Consider the following 20,726-nt stretch of genomic DNA (forward strand, 5'->3'; position numbering starts at 1 on the left):
ATCCCGGAATATATATATATATATATATATATATATATATATATATATATATATATATATATATATATATATATATATATATATATATATATATATATATATATATATATATATATATATATATTCTCACGTATTGATTCACGGATGGAAAAATGTGATGACACTATATTCCGGGATATCATCCGTTCGCTCGTTGAACTCCGACTGGAATCCTGCATCCGAATAAATTTGACGCAACGCAAATTTTATTCGGTTGGTCCAAGTCTGTCTGTTGGTCTTGTTTGTAAATTAACTCTAATAGTAAATTTGGATAGTACAACTCCTTCGAATACATTATATATATTTATAATTTTCATTTTTTCATTAGGTAAAGCCATAAAACAAAAATTTTCACGAAGACCAAAAAAATGTTGTTCATTTACAGATATGCTATATGATAGCAACATAAAATATAATAAATATATATTACGGTAGGTGTTAAAAAGTAAAAAAAAACTATTGATAATTTCGGAGAGTTAATTAATAATAACTGAACCTGTTTTATGTTACAGACAAAAAAATTTGAAAACTTAAAAAGAATATATGAAGTCGGTGTCTTCTAAGTTGTCCTCGGTATTTTCCCAGTGTTAGTGCCTAATATGATTCAAAGCATCCTGCCAAACTATTCGAACTTGCTCGGATTTAAGACCATCACTTCACTATTTTTCGAAATATGATATTACCCTAGCCGGTGTCCACGCAAAATTTGACATACGATATGCATTTTTGGTTTTTTAATGTATTTTGAATTAGAAAGTTCCGATCTCGGAGTATTTGGTATCAGTTTTTCATTTAACTATTTTTCAGATATTTCAGAGTTCATGTTCTCGTGATAATCGAAACTATTTTAGTGGAAGAAAAAATTAAACTGGCACCGAGAATAAATCCTGTTGAGCCACCACCCTTTTCCAGTGCCGTCCAATTTTTTCAAACTTCATTTTTTACAGACTCATCTTGCCAAGACTTTGAACCACTTCCATTGGGGAATCTCCACTATTTTAAATTTTGATATCTAATCTTCACTATATTTGTTTAAAAATTGAAGACGCCGATTCACTTTCTGGGACTGCTCTACGTTTCTTTTTTAGGTTATTGCAAAACTGGAAGAGTTACATTTGTTTTTAATTTATGTAAATCATAAATCACGTTCGGAACTTTTATTTTCAAATCTTTCCGCAAATCTCTGTCTTTCTTTCACTTTTTAGTCTTCTCCGGTATTTTTTTTCCATGCACAATTTTCTGGAGAGCCTTTAAACTGATTCCCTGTCTTTCACTTTCGCTGCTATATCCTGGATATTATTGATTGACGATTTTCTACCTTCTCTTTCATTTTCAAAATATTTTATTGAATTTTAAGTTTAAAATTTATTATTCATTTTACCACTTAACATTTTCAAAGTCTCAAAACTGACAGCTGTAAATCAAAACTTTTTAGAACCGGTAAAAATTATAAGCTTATCCTTTGTTGTACGTGCTGTTGGTATACTGTTGGTCTGTTTTACTTATCTTACGAATTTTATTTGGAGGCTACAATTTTACAAGATTAAAAAAAATAAACAGGAAAGTTTGTCGTTGATAAATCGTAAGACCCACACGATAAGACCAGTTTTGACTATAAACTAAATTGGTTTATTTTCCCTATCTCGATCTAGTTCACTGCTATCGATATTAAAAGAACTTGTTTGTATCTATCTCTTTTTATATTTCCATACTATCAAACCTAATTCATTTTTTAATCTTTCTGTTTCATTGCATTGAAAAGTTGATGTTGAGGCAGTTTATAAACCCTTTTTCTCTTCACCTGAACTGTTTTTTTGCAATCATATTACAATGACCTTGATGTGACAAATAATAAAAGAAATTCTAAACCTGATTTGGTCAATTTGATTTTTATTACTTCGCGTCGACGATTTGATAACATTACTATTTGCTTCCTGGTGACATCACGGATAGATAGGAATAGGCCAATTTAAAACGCTAAAATAAATATTTAGAGGGTAATGTTACAATCAGCAATGAGAAAGTAAGAAGAAAGCTTACTGATAAAACGGCATTTGTGGTCATTGCGCCAAAAGGACCAATAGATATCGTTAGAGGTTTCTGACATCTCAACATAATAATGCGAACTAGGACTTTGGTACGCTGGTTTTGGTCGTACCAGTTGCTGTTGTATAGTGCTGAAGCTAGGTTTTCACTCTAAAATGTTTAGAAGTATAAAACTAAAAATTTCGAATAATGGTTGACACTTACCTGAATTAGTATCTCGTTGGCATTCCAAGCTAAAGCCATCAATTGACAAGACACCAAAACAAAATAAATTGAGTTAAAAATCACCCTAATGCCCTACGAAGGAAAATATAGTAAATAAAGTAATGATAAAAATGTTCTTACAGCAAAAATTTGAAAGATTACTGCTGCCAACAACAGGGAAGCCACACCGTACTCCAAAAAAATCAGTTTCTGGAAGGTTGAGTTCAGGTCCTCTGTCCATCTAAAATGTCTTAATTTTCAAAAAATGTGCCACTTTCTTTGAATCTTCACTAACAAATGTTGTATATGTTATAATATCAACTGGTATAATTATAGGTATAATATCTGAATTTAAAGTTAAATTGTGATTTTAGAAATTATTTTCAATATTTTTTTATTAAGCAGTGTCAAACAAATGACATAAATAAAATAAATAAATAAAAATTTTAATTTATAAAACAGCTAAATCAACTTTAATTAGGGGTTCCCTAATTTAAGGGTAGGATATATTTCACCAAGAATAACTCTCGGCTGTCTCTCTGAAAACACGCCTCTTTTGTTGCGAATAAGGAAATAGTTTTTTTTACAAAATTTTGCGAAGGGGAGAGATTGTTTTTGCTTGAATCGTTTTGCTCTAACTGTTAAAATAATGTGCTGTAGTGTAGATCTATTTATGTTGGGTTGTCGGAATAAAACGAGCTTGATCTCGTATAAAAGAGTGTGCATTACGCTGTTTTAAATGTTATTAATAATAGCAATATGCATTTGACAGTATTTCGATTTCGCGTTGTTCAAAAAATTGAAACCCAAAAAATACGAGAAACAAATAATTAGTTTATTTTGGCATCGATAGTATTACCATAGTACCATATGTGTAGGTAATAAGACGTCAGGATAGGCAGGCTGTGGAAAAAATGAACTTCAAACGCCAAAGTATTAGTAGATCGATATTTGCCAATGCAGAAATTGCTGCAAGGGTTTCTGCAGTACCCAAATTCAAAACATTCAAAACTTTTTTCCAACGCTTATCCGTTCTGCCATTTTAGTTATTACATATTAAGCCACATGGCTATAGGGAATTTTGGTATTATCATTGATATCAATAGTATATTATGCAGTACGTGCGGCAAACGGCATTTGAGTCTCGAGTTTATTTGGCACAAGCGGAGCGAGTGTATAATAATAATAAACGAGCTCCTTAAAAAGTTTACCAAACGCGTTGCATACTATACTTTTTCTACGACCATTGGTGTCTGGGTACATTTTTGCAAAACCACACGAATACATTCACTGACCACTGACCGCCAGAATTGACAAACGTCAAAATTCAAGTCGTGGGGTAAATTCTCCGAAAACATCCGATTGCTCCCAAACCCAAAATGGTCCTAGCATGCAGAACGAACGACATATTAAATTTTTTATGAAGCATTATTTGGAATATGTAGTTCCCTTTCAACCAGATTTAGTTCTTTTAATTCTAATAACCTATCCCGCATCATTTTCCCTTCCCCCACTACTTAATTTTGCAGATAGGGAAAATGCTATAAAAAAAAACGAAATTTTGCTGGGGATTCTAGCGATTAGAAAATGCTTTCTAGCAGTACTTTTTCTTTCCGTACTATTACTTCTTCCGGATAAATAGCCGAGAACTTAGTGGGACAATCGGTAAAAATGTTTAAGCCAACCATGTGTACCTACATAATCAGTCTTTGATGTTGTCTGCCGAACATCTTCAACAAATAGAGAGAAACATTTTCTCCGTCGAATATATCTGGTTTAATCCTATAATTCCCAAAATGTTTAAAGCAGTACTGCAGAATTTTCAATTCGGCCCTTAAATAGATCATCATGGAGTTGGTAAATGCATTTACGGAAACCGTATAGAGGCCGGTTAAGCAAATTTCAAGCGTCTGATGACACAGCACAAATATGAAGTGTTGGTTCCGATCGAATGGGTACCAAAGGGCAACAGGAAAAGCCGCTTCCACAGATCCGTTGAAATCTTGGTGTGTCTTGTGAAATTCATACGCCTCTGATATTCCTGCAATTTGAAAATTATAAATTTATTTTTGCATATAAAAAATATATTTTCTGAACTTGGCACATTTATTTGAGTTGTTTATATTGTGCATTTAATTTAATTTTATATTAGATCTCTTCTTAGATGATGCGGTGAGAAGTGTAGATGGCGTTAATTTTAAGTTTGTTTTAGGTAACATATTTACGTTTCCATGGTGTCAAAGATTATATTACTTTGCAAGCTTATTAGATAGAAGAGTATACTAACCTTTAGCACACTGAATCTCGCTAAATTTGTCAAAATGTATTGTCAGATTTTTTATAATTCAAACAAAGACCATTATTAATATTATTATTATTATTATTATTATTAATATATTATATATTTTGTGTAATTAGAATAAAATTAATTAGTTCAGTAGTGTTCCAAGGGGTGAGGTAAAATCATAAATTGATGTTTTGGAGATTTTTTTTTTTTCTAAATAAATCAAGAATGAAAGTTTTTTCATTTTTAGTGTCCACCTTTGCTTTAAAGAACAAAATCATCCTTTTTAATTATTATATTGAAACATTAAGCAAGGGGTGCATAATTTGATGATGGCAATTTACTCACCGATTTCTGACAGATATACTGCCAACATAAAAGTAGCAACTGCCATAGCCAAAATTAACATTTTGAAGTACCATGCGTGAGTGCTGTATATGTTAATAATCGTTTTACTGTTTGATGTGAAGATTTTACGTTCTCCTTCCAAGGCTTTCCTAAGCAGCGTTTTCATCTCGGTCGTCTGGCAAATCGAAAACTTCACAATCAACAGGAGCACGAATATCATCCTGGATAGATTTTCTATGGCTTAAACCATAACTTATTATCAACCAAACAAAATTTAGTGTTAATATTAGAACTATGAATATATTTTCACTTAAACCAAAGACCTAAGCATTTTAATCACTAACCAAAAGCGTGAGTGAGACATTGGGCATTTTTTCTACCGAGTATTCACAGAAATTAATATTTCTGATAGTTTAAATTTAATAAAACTGCAATTATCTGTAAAAATAAAGTAACATGGCGAACACAGTCGTGATTTTGTGGCCAAAGGGTTTTTTAAATAATTCAATTTTCAGCAATATCAAGCTCAAAGTCATTAGAAAATTCTCAATGCTCACTTTGCAAGGATAATTACCTTGATCGGTGTGTACCCCATACAGCTTAATGAATTCCATGTTAAACATTATAATGGATGTATCAAAAATTATTTGAGTGACAATGGAATACAAAAAGTATAATTTTTTAATCATAGAATTTGCCTTTGGTATTTCTAGCCTCCATATGCCGCTGGCTATCATAGCCCAACGTGTAACTTCAAAGAGTTCTTTCGTCTCAGTCATTGTCTGAAGTCGTCAGTGCTGGGTTGGCGCAGCCATTTTAACCTGCCAATAAGTACATGTTGAGCTGAAAGGGGCGTCATGTCGTCTTTATTGCGGTTACCATGTTCCTTTTGCGACCATGGGCGTATCGAATAGTTTTTTTGGTAATTACTTAGGTATTGGCGGGTCGCATTTCGTTGTGTTAGTCTGACAAATTAATAAATTAATTAATAATTGAAAATTAATTGATAGGTAAATAAATTAATTGATAAAGAGCAGCATCTTCTTAACGTAATTATAAATAATCGTCAATTTTTTTAAAATTTATTATGAATTAATTTTTATAAAGCCGTTAATGAGTAAGATTCGATTAGTGGCTTATAATTTTGAGGATTTTTTCTATATTTCTATATATATTTCTATATATGGCATTTTTGAGAAATTTGCCGCCGTCGCTGTAGACGGGATTAATAATTTACTCGATTCTACCATAAGTCCTTTTATTATCTCCATTATATGTTTGCATACATGGTAATATGCATAAAAGAACACGTACGGCGTAACTTGCCATATCATTTTCATCACATGTTTTTCAAATAAAACGTTACATACAGTATAAAATAAATTTCGCGCGAAGTCGCTTCTCAATTTGAAAGAATACATTAAGAAACGATTGCTTGACATAAATAAAAGTTTAATTCGGGTGTCCATAGACTATTAGTGTTTTTTGTTATTTCTAGTGTTGTTGGTTGAAAATAAGAATTTCAAAATTTTAAAACGTGCTGGTAGACCGTATTTGATTATAGAGTTTTTCTAGAAAGTATAGTTTCCAATCGTTCTGCGGCATTTAAAAATAATTTGTAAAGGGCAGACTTCGCCTATAATGTCTTTGGGATAAACCAACCTGTAGCACCGCATAGCACGTTAGTAGAACAAACGTATACCTAATATTTGGTAAAAATTTTTGTAAATAATTAAAAATTAGCTTTTTTAAATATTGTTCTAAGACGACCAAGAACTGGAATTTTTAAAGCACACGATAAACCCTCAATAAACCGAGCAAAAATCAAAAAAGCCTATCTACAGTACAGGGAGGTATTTTTATTTTAGTAGTGTGGAAACCTTAGAAATTTTAAAATCGTTTGCGCCTTGTTAATAATAATGCTGCAGTCAGTATTTGTTGTGTTTAGATCGTGGCTTGTAGAAAATTTCGACGGAATGGAAAAGAATAACGCACCAAAAAGGAAGTGTCATTTGAATATGCGCAGCAAGATAATGGTTTTACGAATATGTGAAGGTAAAATTTATATAATACTTATATTTTTATCTTTATTATCGGCCAATTGCACATACCGTTTCTAGGTATTTAAATTAAAATAAAACATTATTGGGGGAATGAAGACAAACAGATTTAACTTAAATTCATTTACTGTATTTACTCATATTTACTCGAGACTTTGACACCGGTGACACTACAAAGAAAGGCCGACAACATTCATCAAATTGAGTTTTGAATGTACCTGCATCAAAAGGAGAAAGAATATCCATTTTGCACTGTGGTGGTGGTAGATATTGTAAGATCTCCTTAGTCAGCATGACCTTTACTTTGAAGACACTTATAAAAAAAAAACAACTAGTTGAAGTTTTAAGAGCCAAATCGTTTGATTAAGCTTAATTTCTAGATGAGATCATAATAAAATCTGGTAATATGCCCCTTAGATTACTACCTTACTACTGTAACTTTAATTCTATAGAAATGGGCCGAATTAATAAACAAAGTTAGATGCAATAACATGTACTTAGATGTACTTGGATATTCTTGGATGTATTTGACACAGATTTAAACTATTCTGATGAATAATTTTATTTAATATGAATTTTTTATTTATATAATTACAATTATACATTACGCAATACAACAGGATGTATTGATATTTTATCTGTTTCAAGTTCCTTACTACTACCCTGGACGGGTTTAATTGATTGGCACAACAAAAACCTACGGGAGGATAAAAACGTTTATAGCAATATTTCAGTCATGACTATTAATCGTGTGTCGAATATACCACAAAGACTTGTGCCCAAAAGGCTATCTAATAATCAAATTACGTTATCAAGAGTATGACAGATTACGAATATAAACATACTGTGTGAAAATACTGTAAGTCAATTTTGGTTAATTTTTTAATTTTGGCCAAAAATGCACAATTCCTAGAGTGATATAGTTTTAAATTTGTGCCCAAAAAAAAAATGGGCCCTTATATTTAAAATTCTTGAAATGTTAATGGGCCACCCATTCTCAAACAAAACAACAAATTGGTAAAGGCTTTCGCTAACACGAGTGGCAAGCTTCTCCAGAGATCCTTCCATCTTCGATATTGGACATAGTAGTTTACTACTTTACTATATTTATTTTCACGAACCGGCGTCCACATTCTAGATAGCACTACGACTTCAACTGTTTAAAAGATACTATGTGCCGCTAGAACGTTTTAAAATAATTGTTTCCCACATAGATGAAAGGTAAAAAATTGAGTTGAGGTTGTCTGATTCTTGACCATGAGGTCAAATAACAAAATTATCATCAATGTCGCGTTTCCATAATTTTGGTTCTAGATGGAAGGGCTTTCCTCTCAAAGGCTTCCATAAATATATTTACCATGATCGGTGATAATGGATAACCCATAGCTGTTTCTGACGTTTCTAAATAAATTTGCCCGTTAAACATTTTTCATTTAAGATGAGAAGGTTTGCTTCCAGATTCTCTGATTTTGATATATCTGATATAATGTTGAGAATTTCAGGAATAGGTACTTCAGAAACTAAGCAGACTATTCTGTGGATCTAAGGGTTAGAATATTTTTTAATCGTTCAAGGAAATGAAAGGAATTATGTACGAAGCTACCAGTTTTCCCTGTAAAGGGTTTTATTATAGCAGCTAGATATTTTGCTAGAGAATATCTTGGAGAACCAATGTTGCTGGCAATAGGTCGAAGGGGTAATCCTGGTTTGTGAATTTTAGTGAGTCCCTAGAGAAGAGGAATTTTAGAGTCATGAGCGGTGACAGACTTTTTCACGGATTCTGATAGAGAGGAAGCCATATTGGTATTGGTATTGGTATTAAAGGGGGGCGCCCTCGCGGGCGTCCAAGCACTTAGGCCACCAGATGGGCCCGTTGTGCCCCCAGGCCGCTCTAGACGGCGTCCAGAATGCCGCCCCTCCTGTAGAAGGTCAGCAACTCCTTTAGCCCAATACCGTGTACTGAGTCCGGATCGATCAGGGCCGTTCCGAAGACTCCCAATCTTGCCCATGTCAAGGCAGGGCACTCGGTGAGCAGATGATACGGGGTCTCCTCCCCTTCCATGCACCACCTACACTCCGGGTCGTCTCCAATGCCTAGGAAGCAAAGATGCCTCCTAAGCCTGCAATGTCCTGTGTAGGCCCCTGTTAGTGATCTACACTCCCTTCTGGTCAGTCTAAGCAGCTCCCTGGTCGGAGGAACGGCGGGCCCATCCATCATAAGCCTCGCCTGCCTCATTCCCGGAGCAACTCTCCAGCCCCCCGCGGCCCGGTCTCTCGCCCAGGCTTCGAGAGCTCCCCGCCTCACACACGCGGCGATCCCCAAGCGGGGCTCTGGTCCCATATGCCTCGGCGAGGAGCCCTCCCTGGCTAAAACGTCCGCTGCCTCATTGCCCCGGTACCGGTGTGACCCGGGACCTTCCTCTCTTCAGCCACTCTCCCGAAAGCAGGCTTACGAGTAGTTGCGATTTGTCTAATATTTGGCAGCCAAGTGTTCAATTTGGGGTTATTTCTTAAGAAAAAAACTTTTTTTCTATTCATACTCTAAAATACCCACTGATCAGACTTATCGCAGGTTGGGAGCGATTAAAAGAGTGTATTTTGAGATTGGTCATTTCCATTATTCTGCCATGGTGGTCAATGTATTCACGATATTTTTCAAAACGTAGGCATACTCCGTCAGAGCAGTTACGTAGTTGTGTCACCTATAGTGACGTAATCAAAGATGATCCGCATATCTTAGCTATATTACTACCATTTTTAGATGAGTTCCGATTTTAATTAGTTCATAAGTTTAAAGTAGGCACGTTCGGATATGCAATCCTAATAACTAAATTTATTTTTTTTTGTAATGGTTTTTGCAAAGTGTACGTTAGTCATCTTGTTATAAATGGTAGAACCTACTAGAAACATGGCCATTTAAGGTTGTGTAGGTGTGACGTAGGATCTTTTATAAGTTGATGATGGGATCCGTCTGTAAGAATATTTTAAATTTTTTTCTGATATTCACTTGTATTCATGACCACCGTAGGATTTTTTTAACTACTTTTAGAATTACGATGTTGAGATTAGATATTAGAAATTTTAGAACAATACGTTCAGGCTTTGGAATATTAGATTTAGGAGGTTTTCGTTAGCTGATGGCAGTTTATTCAGGATAGACTCGATATTTGAAATGATTTCCCTTTTTGGGACAACACGTGTGGCAAGGACCACGTTGGAACCTTTGCAAGTACTGATTTTTTCGTCTCAGAAAGTTGGTGCCATGATACATTACCATAGTATTTGGTAGTTGAGAAGAGTTTGATAATTTTACTAGTGTTTACAGCATTCCATGCATATGCGGCAAAGAATGTATTGGAGAGACAGCACAAAAAATAACAACTAGGCTCAAGAGCCTTAAGACTACAACAAATATACTCATCTGCATTTGCCGAATTCTTTTAGTAACAAAAAATCCGAGACCCTATAAGCAACGTTCGTGACCCTCTTTCAGCTCAGCTCCAACAATATATAAGCATAGACAGAGTAGAATACGAGCCAGTTTCAGTTAAACTCTGAAAAAGCCAACAGGATGATTGACGAAATGTCAGCAAGTTCGATTCATCAACAATAGACGCAAGAGGAAACCAGCAGATTTGCAGATAGTATTACAGTAGCCTGTTCTTTGAAAAATATGTATAGAGTTGTTGAATATTTTAGTTGGTGTGTAAGTGTTTAATAAATAAATAAATCAACTGTGGTGCTTTATTAAGATCGACTTCCTTTGTGTCAAAAGAAACGCGAAATTGTGCTTCGATTTACAATTTTAAAAATACATATTATGCAACAACTGTGAAGCTTTTTCGGTCACTCATTTAATGAACACTAGCTGGGCTGCGCTCCGCTCGATCAAACTCAAACTCGTGACTGTAATGGCATTTATCAAACTTATTTCATACTTGCATATTTGAGCACATTACTGCAAAACTTCGCGAATACGTTTACCGAGTGATGTCTGATATGACCGTTAGAATTGTTAAACGTCAACATTGCAATCGTGGCTAAAATCTACCGAAAACATCCGATAGTTCCTAAACCCAAAATGGTTCGAGTCCGTGACTACCAAAGCTGACCGATATATCATTATACAGGGGTATACTATACTATGGCCAAATTTAATAGCTTTTTAAATATTTGATAATATATTCCTTTTGAAAAATGTTGTTCGCGATTTGATACTATGGTTTAATTTTTTAAGTTAATACAGCTAGTCAGTATTATACAGGATTTCTCTAATATTGCAGAGAAATGAAGAAATTGAATGAATGAAGGTCCTATACGTATCTGTCTTTGTTTCCGACATTTTAATTATACAGCGGTAACAGTTATTTACACTAATACATATTTTACTATAAAAAGAGTTTGAACAACTTGACCAGTGCTATGTGTAGCCCATACCCATCGCAGCTATAAAAAAAACTTGCGTGTTACTGATTTTTTTTTTCATAGCGAACAAGAAACAAGGATTTTTGTGCCTGTTAAAAGCTACCTCTTGAATGTTTGTCGATTAAATTACTAAATATTTATTGAAAACTTATAAAAACTAAAAAAAAAATTAGTTTCTAACACTTTGACAAGTTAATGACAATGACAAATATCAGATTTTTTTTAGGATTAGGTTTGAATTCATAGAGATAAATAAGAAAGAGATGGAAATCAACAAACGATCACGCTTTAAAAAGGCACTAAACAGTCTTATTAATTTTGCTATCAAGGAAAAAAGTCAGTGGCAGGTTTTCTTTTTTAGAAAAGTATTGCAGGGATAGGTCATACCCGCGGCAGTGGTCAAGTTGTCCAAACTCTTTTTGCAGTAAATCATGTACTAATTTAAATAACATTTCCGTTGTACATAGACTGCAAACTTCCGTAAAAAATGGTAGTTATATTGCATTAATAAACGAAGACAGATCTTTGTTTAATACAGGAATAATTACTAATTAAAGTTTACATTTTTGCATAAAATAGCAATAAAGCAAATCAATATCTCGGAAGCCGGTAACGGTTTCCAAGATATCAACCGCAGTCGCGCTATTGGGACACTCTGTATAAGTGAAAATATGAACGTTTTCTTTTCAATTTTATTACCTTATCGCTCATACACAATTTGGGTAATCGATAAAAAAAATACAGTTGATATTCACTCTTAACATGCATATTTTGTCACAGCCTCGAGGTGCTGGTGGGGAAAGCTTTCAAAGATTGCAAAGCTTAGCGAAAATTGCATCCTAGGATAATCTGCTACTATTTTATTCCCGCACTGATATTGATATACAATATTTTGCCTCTTGCGCGTTTGATGCAATTTTTCCGAAACCTATAATCATCGAAATGAAAGGGCTCAGCTAAGAAACCGCAATAATTTATTAATAGATCTCCCAGTGGCGCACAATTGAAGTTAGCAATTTTCGTAGATATTATCAAGGAGACAGTGTAAAATTGGGTTACACATTTGAGAGGTCTAAATGGCGATAACAACGAATTAAAATAATTAAATCAACACCGCAAATTGTTTAACTGTTTAAAGGGTGTTAAACCTACATGGGAGCTAAAACATTGATGTTTCTATTATACTCCGCCCATGATCCGGAGTTTGGAAAGCCTTGCCAACTTTCAAAGTTTTTTTTGAAGCCCGTTAATTATTGGCTACGTATTCACAAAGCGCGGACATGCATAAATAAAATGGAAGGTTCTGAATTACGTGACAGATGGAAAATGTCTGCCGACAGAGATATGTTCAAAGTGGCCAAAATTTTGATGATCTCCGGGGGTACATGGAAACTCAAAATGACCAAATCTAAACGATTGCAGTTCTTCTATTCGTTATATTCGGTAGTGGTTCAAGTTTTATACGCTTCGGGTCCGCCTTCGCTTTTGATTTCGTTAGTTTATTTGTTCCAAACAGATATCGCAAAAGGTGGGTATGACAAACATTAATTTTTATGGTATATGTTGAAGTTGTGACCCAATCAACCTCTAGTTAGCAATTACTTGTTTCCAAGTCGACGTATATTTGTTATCTACATGAGGAGATGGACAACTAAATAAAAAAACATAAACCAATAAATAACATGCATAAAATTCATAAACCAATACATTCAATAAAAAAAATAAGTCCAATAAAAAAATATAAAAACACGAAGGAATAATAAGGAAATGCTAAATCAGGTATCAAATATTGGTGAATCATGACGATGCTGGTTCAACTAGAGTTGACAATGACGATTTTTTTGTGGAATATTAGGTCCGAGTTCAAATTTATTGGCTCCCTTGTTTATTAAATGGGTTTGTGTTGGACTAGTTGTGGTAAGGTAGATCAATCACTTAGACAATCGCTTAGATACGCGTTCTTGGAGGCACTCAATCCACCAATGATATTTATAGAAAGTGATCTGTGGAACGAATCAGTCCATGTTGATAATTTAGAATCATCAAACTAACACAGTATTGCGGTTTAGGTCTTTGACTTGATAAACCATGTATTACTTTGAGGTAGCAATTACTAGATACCAATTTTAGAAACAATATAGGCAATCAACAATAATGATTTAGTTTTCAAGCAATAAAGTAACAGTTTAATGCAGAAAATCTGATAAAATGTTGCATGTTATTTATATACTACTTGTTGACAGATCGGATTAAATTTAATTGCATTTTGCATTTTGAAAAATGTTTCTGAAATTTCACTGGAAAGTGATTCAGAGAATTGTATAAATCAAATCATATGGGCTCCTCAGAATAAACAAAATTGGACGACTTTTTTTAGAAAATCTCTTTATTGAAAAATGTTATCTATTGACTCGAAGCTAACACGTTAAAGTGGCAAGTTTCATTGATAGAGCTTGGGTATTTTAGGGTGAGTAAGATAAACGAGAATAATGCAGGTAGCAATGAAATTATTATACAAACTTTTAAAAACTAAGAGATATCTGAGGTGAGTATGTTAATCACTTCGATCACAACTTCTCCTAATTATTATAAAGCGAAGCACCAGCGTTGTTGAAAACCATATGCAGCCTGTAAGTTTTCGTGGAAAAAATGCGGCTCAACCAAATAAGGGGTTGGGTTGCTTTCTTTCAGTCCATTCATGTATTGAAATACATTTCTGAGACTAAAACACTTCAGCAGATCTTATTTGCAACTCATTGAAAAGAAATTCATTTCAGATCGCAGCACCACATACCGATTCCTAACCAAAAAAGAAACAGCAAAACCGACTTTTGGAAAAATTGGAGTATTTAAACTTTTATGTAACATCACATAACATGTGTTTGTTTTTCACTTTGTACCTGCGGAATAGTAGAGATTTGAGACAACTTAATTTAGGCTATTTGTCCCAATGCGTTGCGTTCCATCTATTTAACTGACTTCGTAACCGCTACGGCTAAGCACACTGTACACATAATTATTGAATTCAGTGATACATTTGTGATTTTCGCCTTTTAGCCATCGAAAATATATCCAGACTAATTGTGGTCACCTTGCAAGTACTTAAAGTGTTACTGTGTCAATCGGAAGGGGTTGTCCGAATATTTTCTAGTGCCGTTCGAGAACAAGTTGATATTTACCGTCAACGCGATGGAGTTATATGCAAAATTTACCGCGATCACGTAAACTACTGCAAGTGGACGACAACGCCTGTTGCCGTTTTGTTCCTCCTGTCGGGGATGTTTCTCTCGGAAATAGGTAAAACTTTTCCTGTGGCTGCGAACGTAATTAATTAGATAGTGGCATTTAAGGAATCGAGACTACCTACAAGTTCGAGCAATTGCAGCGTCGAAGCAACGAAACCCTGGAGCTGCCGTTGACCGTGCCATTTTGGTATCCGTTTGACCAGAACGAGCACCATCTCGCGGCACTACTTTTTCAAGTTTTCCAGTCCCAGTTCACTGCTTTATATTGTGCGGTGACCCAGGCCTATTATAATTCCATATTTATTTTTGTCAGGGCCCAATTAAAGATATTGCAACATAATTTTCGGAATTTTGATGACCGTTGCGAAGCGAGCGGCCAGATTTCCGAAAATTTTACGTTGACTGCTTTGAAAAAACTATGCCTAAAGCATCAAAATCTCATTAGGTATGGTTGAAAATAGGTATCGAAAATGTAACTGTCACACCGATCTGATATCTCTATTTTAACAGATTCGAAACAATAAAATATATAGAATTAGAAAAATGCTATTATCAAAACCTGCAAACTTTATTCTAAAGTCAGATATTTCCTTAAGTATCCGATAGGTGCGACATTTCCTTCGAGAACTAAGAAGTTCATAGATATTACATTCATACCAAGAAAAAATAATTACAATCACATGTCCCAAAACAATCCCCAAAACTTTTAACTTAGCCATAACCGTAATTCTCGGTAGGCATCTTAAATTTAAACATTATTAATGTGACAACCAGCCTTTACCTTCTGATGGTAAGAGATTTAGTAATTAGAATGGATATTTTAACTATTCCCCATAAATTATTTGCTATATCCAAATAATGCGCATTTTAACACTTTTGCAGAAAGCAGTAGTGGAAGTTTTTTTTTAACCGGTTTTTAAAAGATGGTCGATTAGTATCCAACAATAATGAAAAAATTTAGAAGATTCAAGAAATTACATTTTTACGATTGTAGCGTTCTCTATTAAAATAAATAAATAAATAATACATTTCGCGTTTTTGGACGGTTTCATCTATCTGATTACCGATTTTCATTCAGATTTTTTCTGAAGAATCGATACGACATAAATAGAACAAAAAGTTACTACTTACCTAACTTTAAAAATCATGTTTAATTGGAACATAATATGCCAAAAAGGAATCATAATTAAAATATTAAAATTTCAGATCTGTAGAGGAATTAAATGATTCGTTAAAGTCAATTATGCTTTTGGAGTACAGTGTGACGTCGATACTCCTCGCAGCTTTGTTGTTCCAGATTATGGCGGTAATTTCGAAGTTTAAAGTTATAGAATTAAAATACCATTAAAAGTTTCAATTAAATGGACGTTATTTTATGATACTTAATGAGGAACCATTTTAGCAAATTGGAGTCGCATTCAATATTTTCGTCTTCTTTATTCTGTCATGTCAACTGATGGCAATGGCTTGGAATTGCAATGAGATAATAATTCAGGTACCAAATATTTAAAATTTAAATTTCGAATTTTACAATTATGTTCTAGAGCACGGGTCTGGCTTCTGCTCTTTACGAAAGCAGATGGTATGAGCACAGTCAACAAGTGAAGCGTATTGTTCAAGTAATGGTACTTCGCTGTCAGATGCCCTTAAATTTGACGATAGGCCCTTTCGGACCCATGACTGCAAATGATGGACTTTCGGTAAGTCATGAATGCTTAGCTAAACATTTACGATTTTTTGTGTTCTATGGGCGACGAAAAATTTTTCTACTTACTCTACTGCCAATCGATTTGCCATCGACGAGGAAGAACAGCGGAGAGTTTAGCCAGAAGTTCACATATTATAAATGCTTGTTTTATATTTTGTTTTTCAATGAAGATTTTAAATGTTATTTTTGTTCCAGCGTCTAAAACTGGCTTACTCATTTGTCTCCGTTATGTCTTCTTAATTTCGAAAACTCAGGATTGAATTTTGAAGGACACTTTAAAATTTTTCACATTTTCCTTTTTGTGGTGTAGTAAAATAGTTTCCAACGAAGAATTGGTGTGTTTCATTTCCAATTTCCTATTCGATGACATTCTTTTATCGCAATCTGATAGTTGTTTTTGGACAAAGAACAGGAAAATAATGTTTCAACCAATATATGTTGGCAACGTATTTTTTAGAATGAGTTGCCTCAATGGGATTTATCCAGACTTCCTCAATCATTTCATCCACCGATTCTAGGAAACTGAATTATGACGTTCACATTTATATGTGTGTTTATCGATGTTCGCACGGAAATAGACTAGGGAGGTCCAAGGAAAGAAAATTATGAGAAAACGTTAAGCTCACTTTTGAACTTAGTAATTGTTTTTATCTATCAGTTGCTTGCTCTATGTAGCGGGGCGGTGAGGGGGAGTGATTGAAGACGTTGACGTTGACTTGTCGACAAACTTTTCTACTACTATATAAGTTTTAGTGTAATGTCCAGTCACAGCAATTGTGCAATTGCGTCATAGCATGACATCTTTATCTAGTACATTACTGAATGTCGTATCAAAAGCCTTATCAAGCCCTTATTTTAAAACTTGTGGATTATTAGAGAAAAATATGCGCGAAACCACTTTTACCCTTCAACGCTGTATATCTACAATGTAAGTATTTTTTGGCTCCATACTTGAAAACATCTTATTTTTATTAACGAGCAATTTAAGTTTTTGAAAATTATTAATTACATAGGTGTTTATTATTGTAGTACATTATTGATGTGTTAGATATTTCTCTAAGATCGGTGCATAAGCTTGTTTCTGGAGGCATCAAAACCGATCATTAACCTAAAGTTAAAGTTCAGATCAAAATTTGCACGGAAGCGATTGTATTGATATTTCACATGGTTCATTGGTATTGGTATTAAAGGGGGGCGCCCTCGCGGGCGTCCAAACACTTAGGCCACCAGATGGGCCCGTTGTGCCCCCAGATCGCTCTAGAGGGCGTCCAGAATGCCGCCCCTCCTATAGAAGGTCAGCAACTCCTTTAGCTCAATACCGTGCACTGAGTCCGGATCGATCAGGGCCGTTCCGAAGACTCCAAATATTGCCCATGTCAAAGCAGGGCATTTGATGAGCAGACACATGGTCATTAACCGATGGATTATAACAGTTGAAATTTTGTTTAAAACATGCCACATTTTAATCCGGAAATATCAGAAGGAACAACTATGTATTGCTCATAAATGACTGACATCTTTTGAGAGAATACATGAAAAACCAGAATGATGCCTTTTGATTCAATGCAGTATTTTTGGACGAGACTTGCATATAGTAAAGGAGCATCTAGAAAAAACTGGCAAGACAATTCTCTACACACAATTCTAAAAAAATATGGCAAAAGAGTTCGCTGTATAATTTTACATGCTGGCTCTAAAATTGGCTTTTTGGAGTGCGTGTACAAGTTTTATTTTTAAATTGGGCTACTACCAAGATTCAAGAAACCCTGAAAATTTTGAAAGGTGATTTATATATTTTTTTACTTTAAAAGGTGGTTCAGTAAGCAGTTGTCGCCCTTCCTTAGTGAACCTTCATTAATAACAATGGACAATGCATCTTATCATTGCCGACTTGCTAAGCCAATACCTACTCAAAGTTGGATCAAACAGTTTCTCGTCGAGTGTCTGTAAAAAAGGATTATTCCATTTCAGCCAAGTTTAGTGAACGACCAGCTACGCGTGTTAGTAAAGCCACACACAAAACCCTTAAAAGTCACGCCAAGTATTTTTCATAATATAATCTTTTAAGAATGGACAAGTTAGCGTTGGAAAATGGCCATCGCGTCTTGCGGCTCTGTCCTTATGATTGCCAATTTAATGCGACAAAGATAGCTTGGTCAGTAAACGGTATTATGATGCCAAAATAGGTTCCATCAATCCCGCTGTATTACTGCATTTCGGAACTAAAGCGCTATGTAAAGTAAAATAATAATAATAGTTCCTATGGAGTATTCATAATACTGTGTTTCAGGTTTCATTCGAAAAATGGTGAACTATTGTAGGCACACAGACCGCCTGATAAATGAAGTTTGGGAAAAAGAAAGGTTAATCGACGCATCTAATATTCTACTAGTTGTTATCGATATGCATGAATCAGACTCAGAGGAAGATATCTTTTCGGTCGAAGACTAGTTTCTTTTTCTTTCTTTTTTTTTGCGTTGCTGATTTTCGTTGTTTTTGTTGTTAAAACATTAAAATAAACCTATCTAATTGATATTTGTTTTCTCCCATATACTTGATGCGTTTTATTTTGTCCGTTTGCATAAATACGCCACTGAACACAGTTTCCATAATCTCATTGTAACAAAGTAATAATATGTACCTAAGTACATGGGATTTTCTGCGAATGACCGTTTTATGGCCATGTTTCTAGTAGGTTCTACCATTTATAACAAGATGACTAACGTACACTTTGCAAAAACCATTACAAAAAAAAATAAATTTAGTTATTAGGATTGCATATCCGAACGTGCCTACTTTAAACTTATGAACTAATTAAAATCGGAACTCATCTAAAAATGGTATTAATATAGCTAAGATATGCGGATCATCTTTGATTACGTCACTATAGGTGACACAACTACGTAACTGCTCTGACTGGAGTATGCCTACGTTTTGAAAAATATCGTGAATACATTGACCACCATGGCAGAATAATGGAAATGACCAATCTCAAAATACACTCTTTTAATCGCTCCCAACTTGCGGTAAGTCTGATCAGTGGGTATTTTAGAGTATGAATAGAAAAAAGGTTTTTTTCTTAAGAAATAACCCCAAATTGAACACTTGGCTGCCAAATATTAGACAAATCGCAACTACTCGTAAGCCTGCTTTCGGGAGAGTGGCTGAAGAGAGGAAGGTCACGTTGGTCTGAGTCCCGAGTCACACCGGTACCGGGGCAATGAGGCAGCGGACGTTTTAGCCAGGGAGGGCTCCTCGCAGAGGCATATGGGACCAGAGCCCCGCTTGGGGATCGCCGCGTGTGTGAGGCGGGGAGCTCTCGAAGCCTGGGCGAGAGACCGGGCCGCGGTGGGCTGGAGAGTTGCTCCGGGAATGAGGCAGGCGGGGCTTATGATGGATGGGCTCGCTCTCCCTCGGACCAGGGAGCTGCTTAGACTGACCAGAAGGGAGTGTACACAGGTGTGTACAGGGGCCTACACATTGCAGGCTTAGGAGGCAACTTTGCTCGCTACGCATTGGAGACGACTCGGTGCAGGTGGTGCATGGAAGAGGAGGAGACATCTGCCCACCGAGTGCCCTGCTTTGACATGGGCAAGATTGGGAGTCTTCGGAACGGGCCTGATCGATCCGGACTCAGTGCACGGTATTGGGCTAAAGGAGTTGCTGACCTTCTATAGGAGGGGCGGCATTCTGGATGCCCTCTAGAGCGGTCTGGGGGCACAACGGGTCCATCTGGTGGCCTAAGTCCTTGGACGCCGGCGAGGGCGCCCCCCTTTAATATCAATACCAATACCAATAAGCCTGCTTTCGAACTGAGACCGCGATATGAAGTTTTAACACCTAATCTAGTTTGATCTTCATTTTATTATGCATCTACTTCGAGCATTTTTTTGTCGGATTCCCATATCAGAAAAATGAAATGCGGGCAGAAAAAAGTTAGGCGATCTACGTATGAGTTTTATGCTTTTTGTAAGAGATATAGTTCAGGTTCGATGGTTCTAGCATTTTTAGCTAGCTTAATAGAAAAGTCTATTAAGGTGAGCGATGGTAACATAAGGTGGATCTTTAAAGTGGCAGAAAGAAAGTAAAGGGACAGTGACCACATATAATTCGAACTGATCGATTGGGAAAACCAGTGAAATGTCAGGACAAGCCTACTGACGCGGGGAGTCCCAAAAAAAGCTACCTGAGAAATGAGATTCCTGAGACAGACTCAGTAGTCTGTACCTGTTTGTTCGCCAATAGATCACTACCCTCCAGTTTTTGCCACTCTCTTTTAATTAGGATGTCCATTTTGAAAAAATGCTCCAACTAAATTCAAAGTAAAAACTCCGAACTTTTTGAACGCCAAAGTTGTATTCGTTGAA

General features: G+C 35.3%; 2 protein-coding genes across 4 annotated transcripts; one reads left to right on the plus strand and one right to left on the minus strand.

Annotated features, from left to right (window-relative positions):
• Positions 1–282: 282 nt before the first annotated feature.
• Positions 283–5,740, minus strand: LOC132704774 (odorant receptor 49a-like). Its single transcript, XM_060675011.1, has 7 exons — positions 5,496–5,740; positions 4,922–5,161; positions 3,988–4,330; positions 2,431–2,530; positions 2,290–2,382; positions 2,080–2,235; positions 283–2,016 (listed from the first exon to the last, which is right to left on the minus strand). The coding sequence occupies exons 1-7, from the start codon at positions 5,698–5,700 to the stop codon at positions 1,963–1,965; spliced, it is 1,191 nt and encodes a 396-aa protein (XP_060530994.1). The 5' UTR covers positions 5,701–5,740; the 3' UTR covers positions 283–1,962.
• Positions 5,741–12,681: 6,941 nt separating this feature from the next.
• LOC132704663 (odorant receptor 49b-like) lies at positions 12,682–18,732 on the plus strand. Of its 3 annotated transcripts, none has more exons than XM_060674822.1 (8): positions 12,682–12,934; positions 14,464–14,703; positions 14,757–15,096; positions 15,858–15,957; positions 16,054–16,146; positions 16,196–16,351; positions 18,428–18,593; positions 18,650–18,732. In XM_060674822.1, the coding sequence occupies exons 1-7, from the start codon at positions 12,700–12,702 to the stop codon at positions 18,482–18,484; spliced, it is 1,221 nt and encodes a 406-aa protein (XP_060530805.1). In that variant the 5' UTR covers positions 12,682–12,699; the 3' UTR covers positions 18,485–18,593; positions 18,650–18,732. The 3 variants fall into 3 exon arrangements, with proteins under 3 accessions (XP_060530805.1, XP_060530804.1, XP_060530806.1); XM_060674823.1 differs by having other exon boundaries at positions 12,683–12,934; positions 16,555–18,593; XM_060674821.1 differs by having other exon boundaries at positions 16,196–18,593.
• The last annotated feature ends 1,994 nt before the right edge of the window (positions 18,733–20,726 follow it).

This window comes from Cylas formicarius, unplaced genomic scaffold, assembly GCF_029955315.1.
Source record: "Cylas formicarius isolate icCylForm1 unplaced genomic scaffold, icCylForm1.1 PGA_scaffold_7__23_contigs__length_41026272, whole genome shotgun sequence".
Classification (NCBI taxonomy): domain Eukaryota; kingdom Metazoa; phylum Arthropoda; class Insecta; order Coleoptera; family Brentidae; genus Cylas; species Cylas formicarius.

Bases quoted from the DNA above. Each gene is read 5' to 3' on its own strand.
- LOC132704774 (XM_060675011.1), bottom strand. From the start codon at position 5,700: ATGACTGAGACGAAAGAACTCTTTGAAGTTACACGTTGGGCTATGATA. The intron at 2,531-3,987 runs GTAGGTACACAT...AAGACATTTTAG, and splicing joins CAACATCAAAGACTGATTAT to ATGGACAGAGGACCTGAACT. The intron at 2,236-2,289 runs GTAAGTGTCAAC...TAAACATTTTAG, and splicing joins CCAACGAGATACTAATTCAG to AGTGAAAACCTAGCTTCAGC.
- LOC132704663 (XM_060674821.1), top strand. From the start codon at position 12,700: ATGGAAGGTTCTGAATTACGTGACAGATGGAAAATGTCTGCCGACAGA. The intron at 12,935-14,463 runs GTGGGTATGACA...TTCGCCTTTTAG, and splicing joins CCAAACAGATATCGCAAAAG to CCATCGAAAATATATCCAGA. The intron at 15,097-15,857 runs GTATGGTTGAAA...TTAAAATTTCAG, and splicing joins AAGCATCAAAATCTCATTAG to ATCTGTAGAGGAATTAAATG.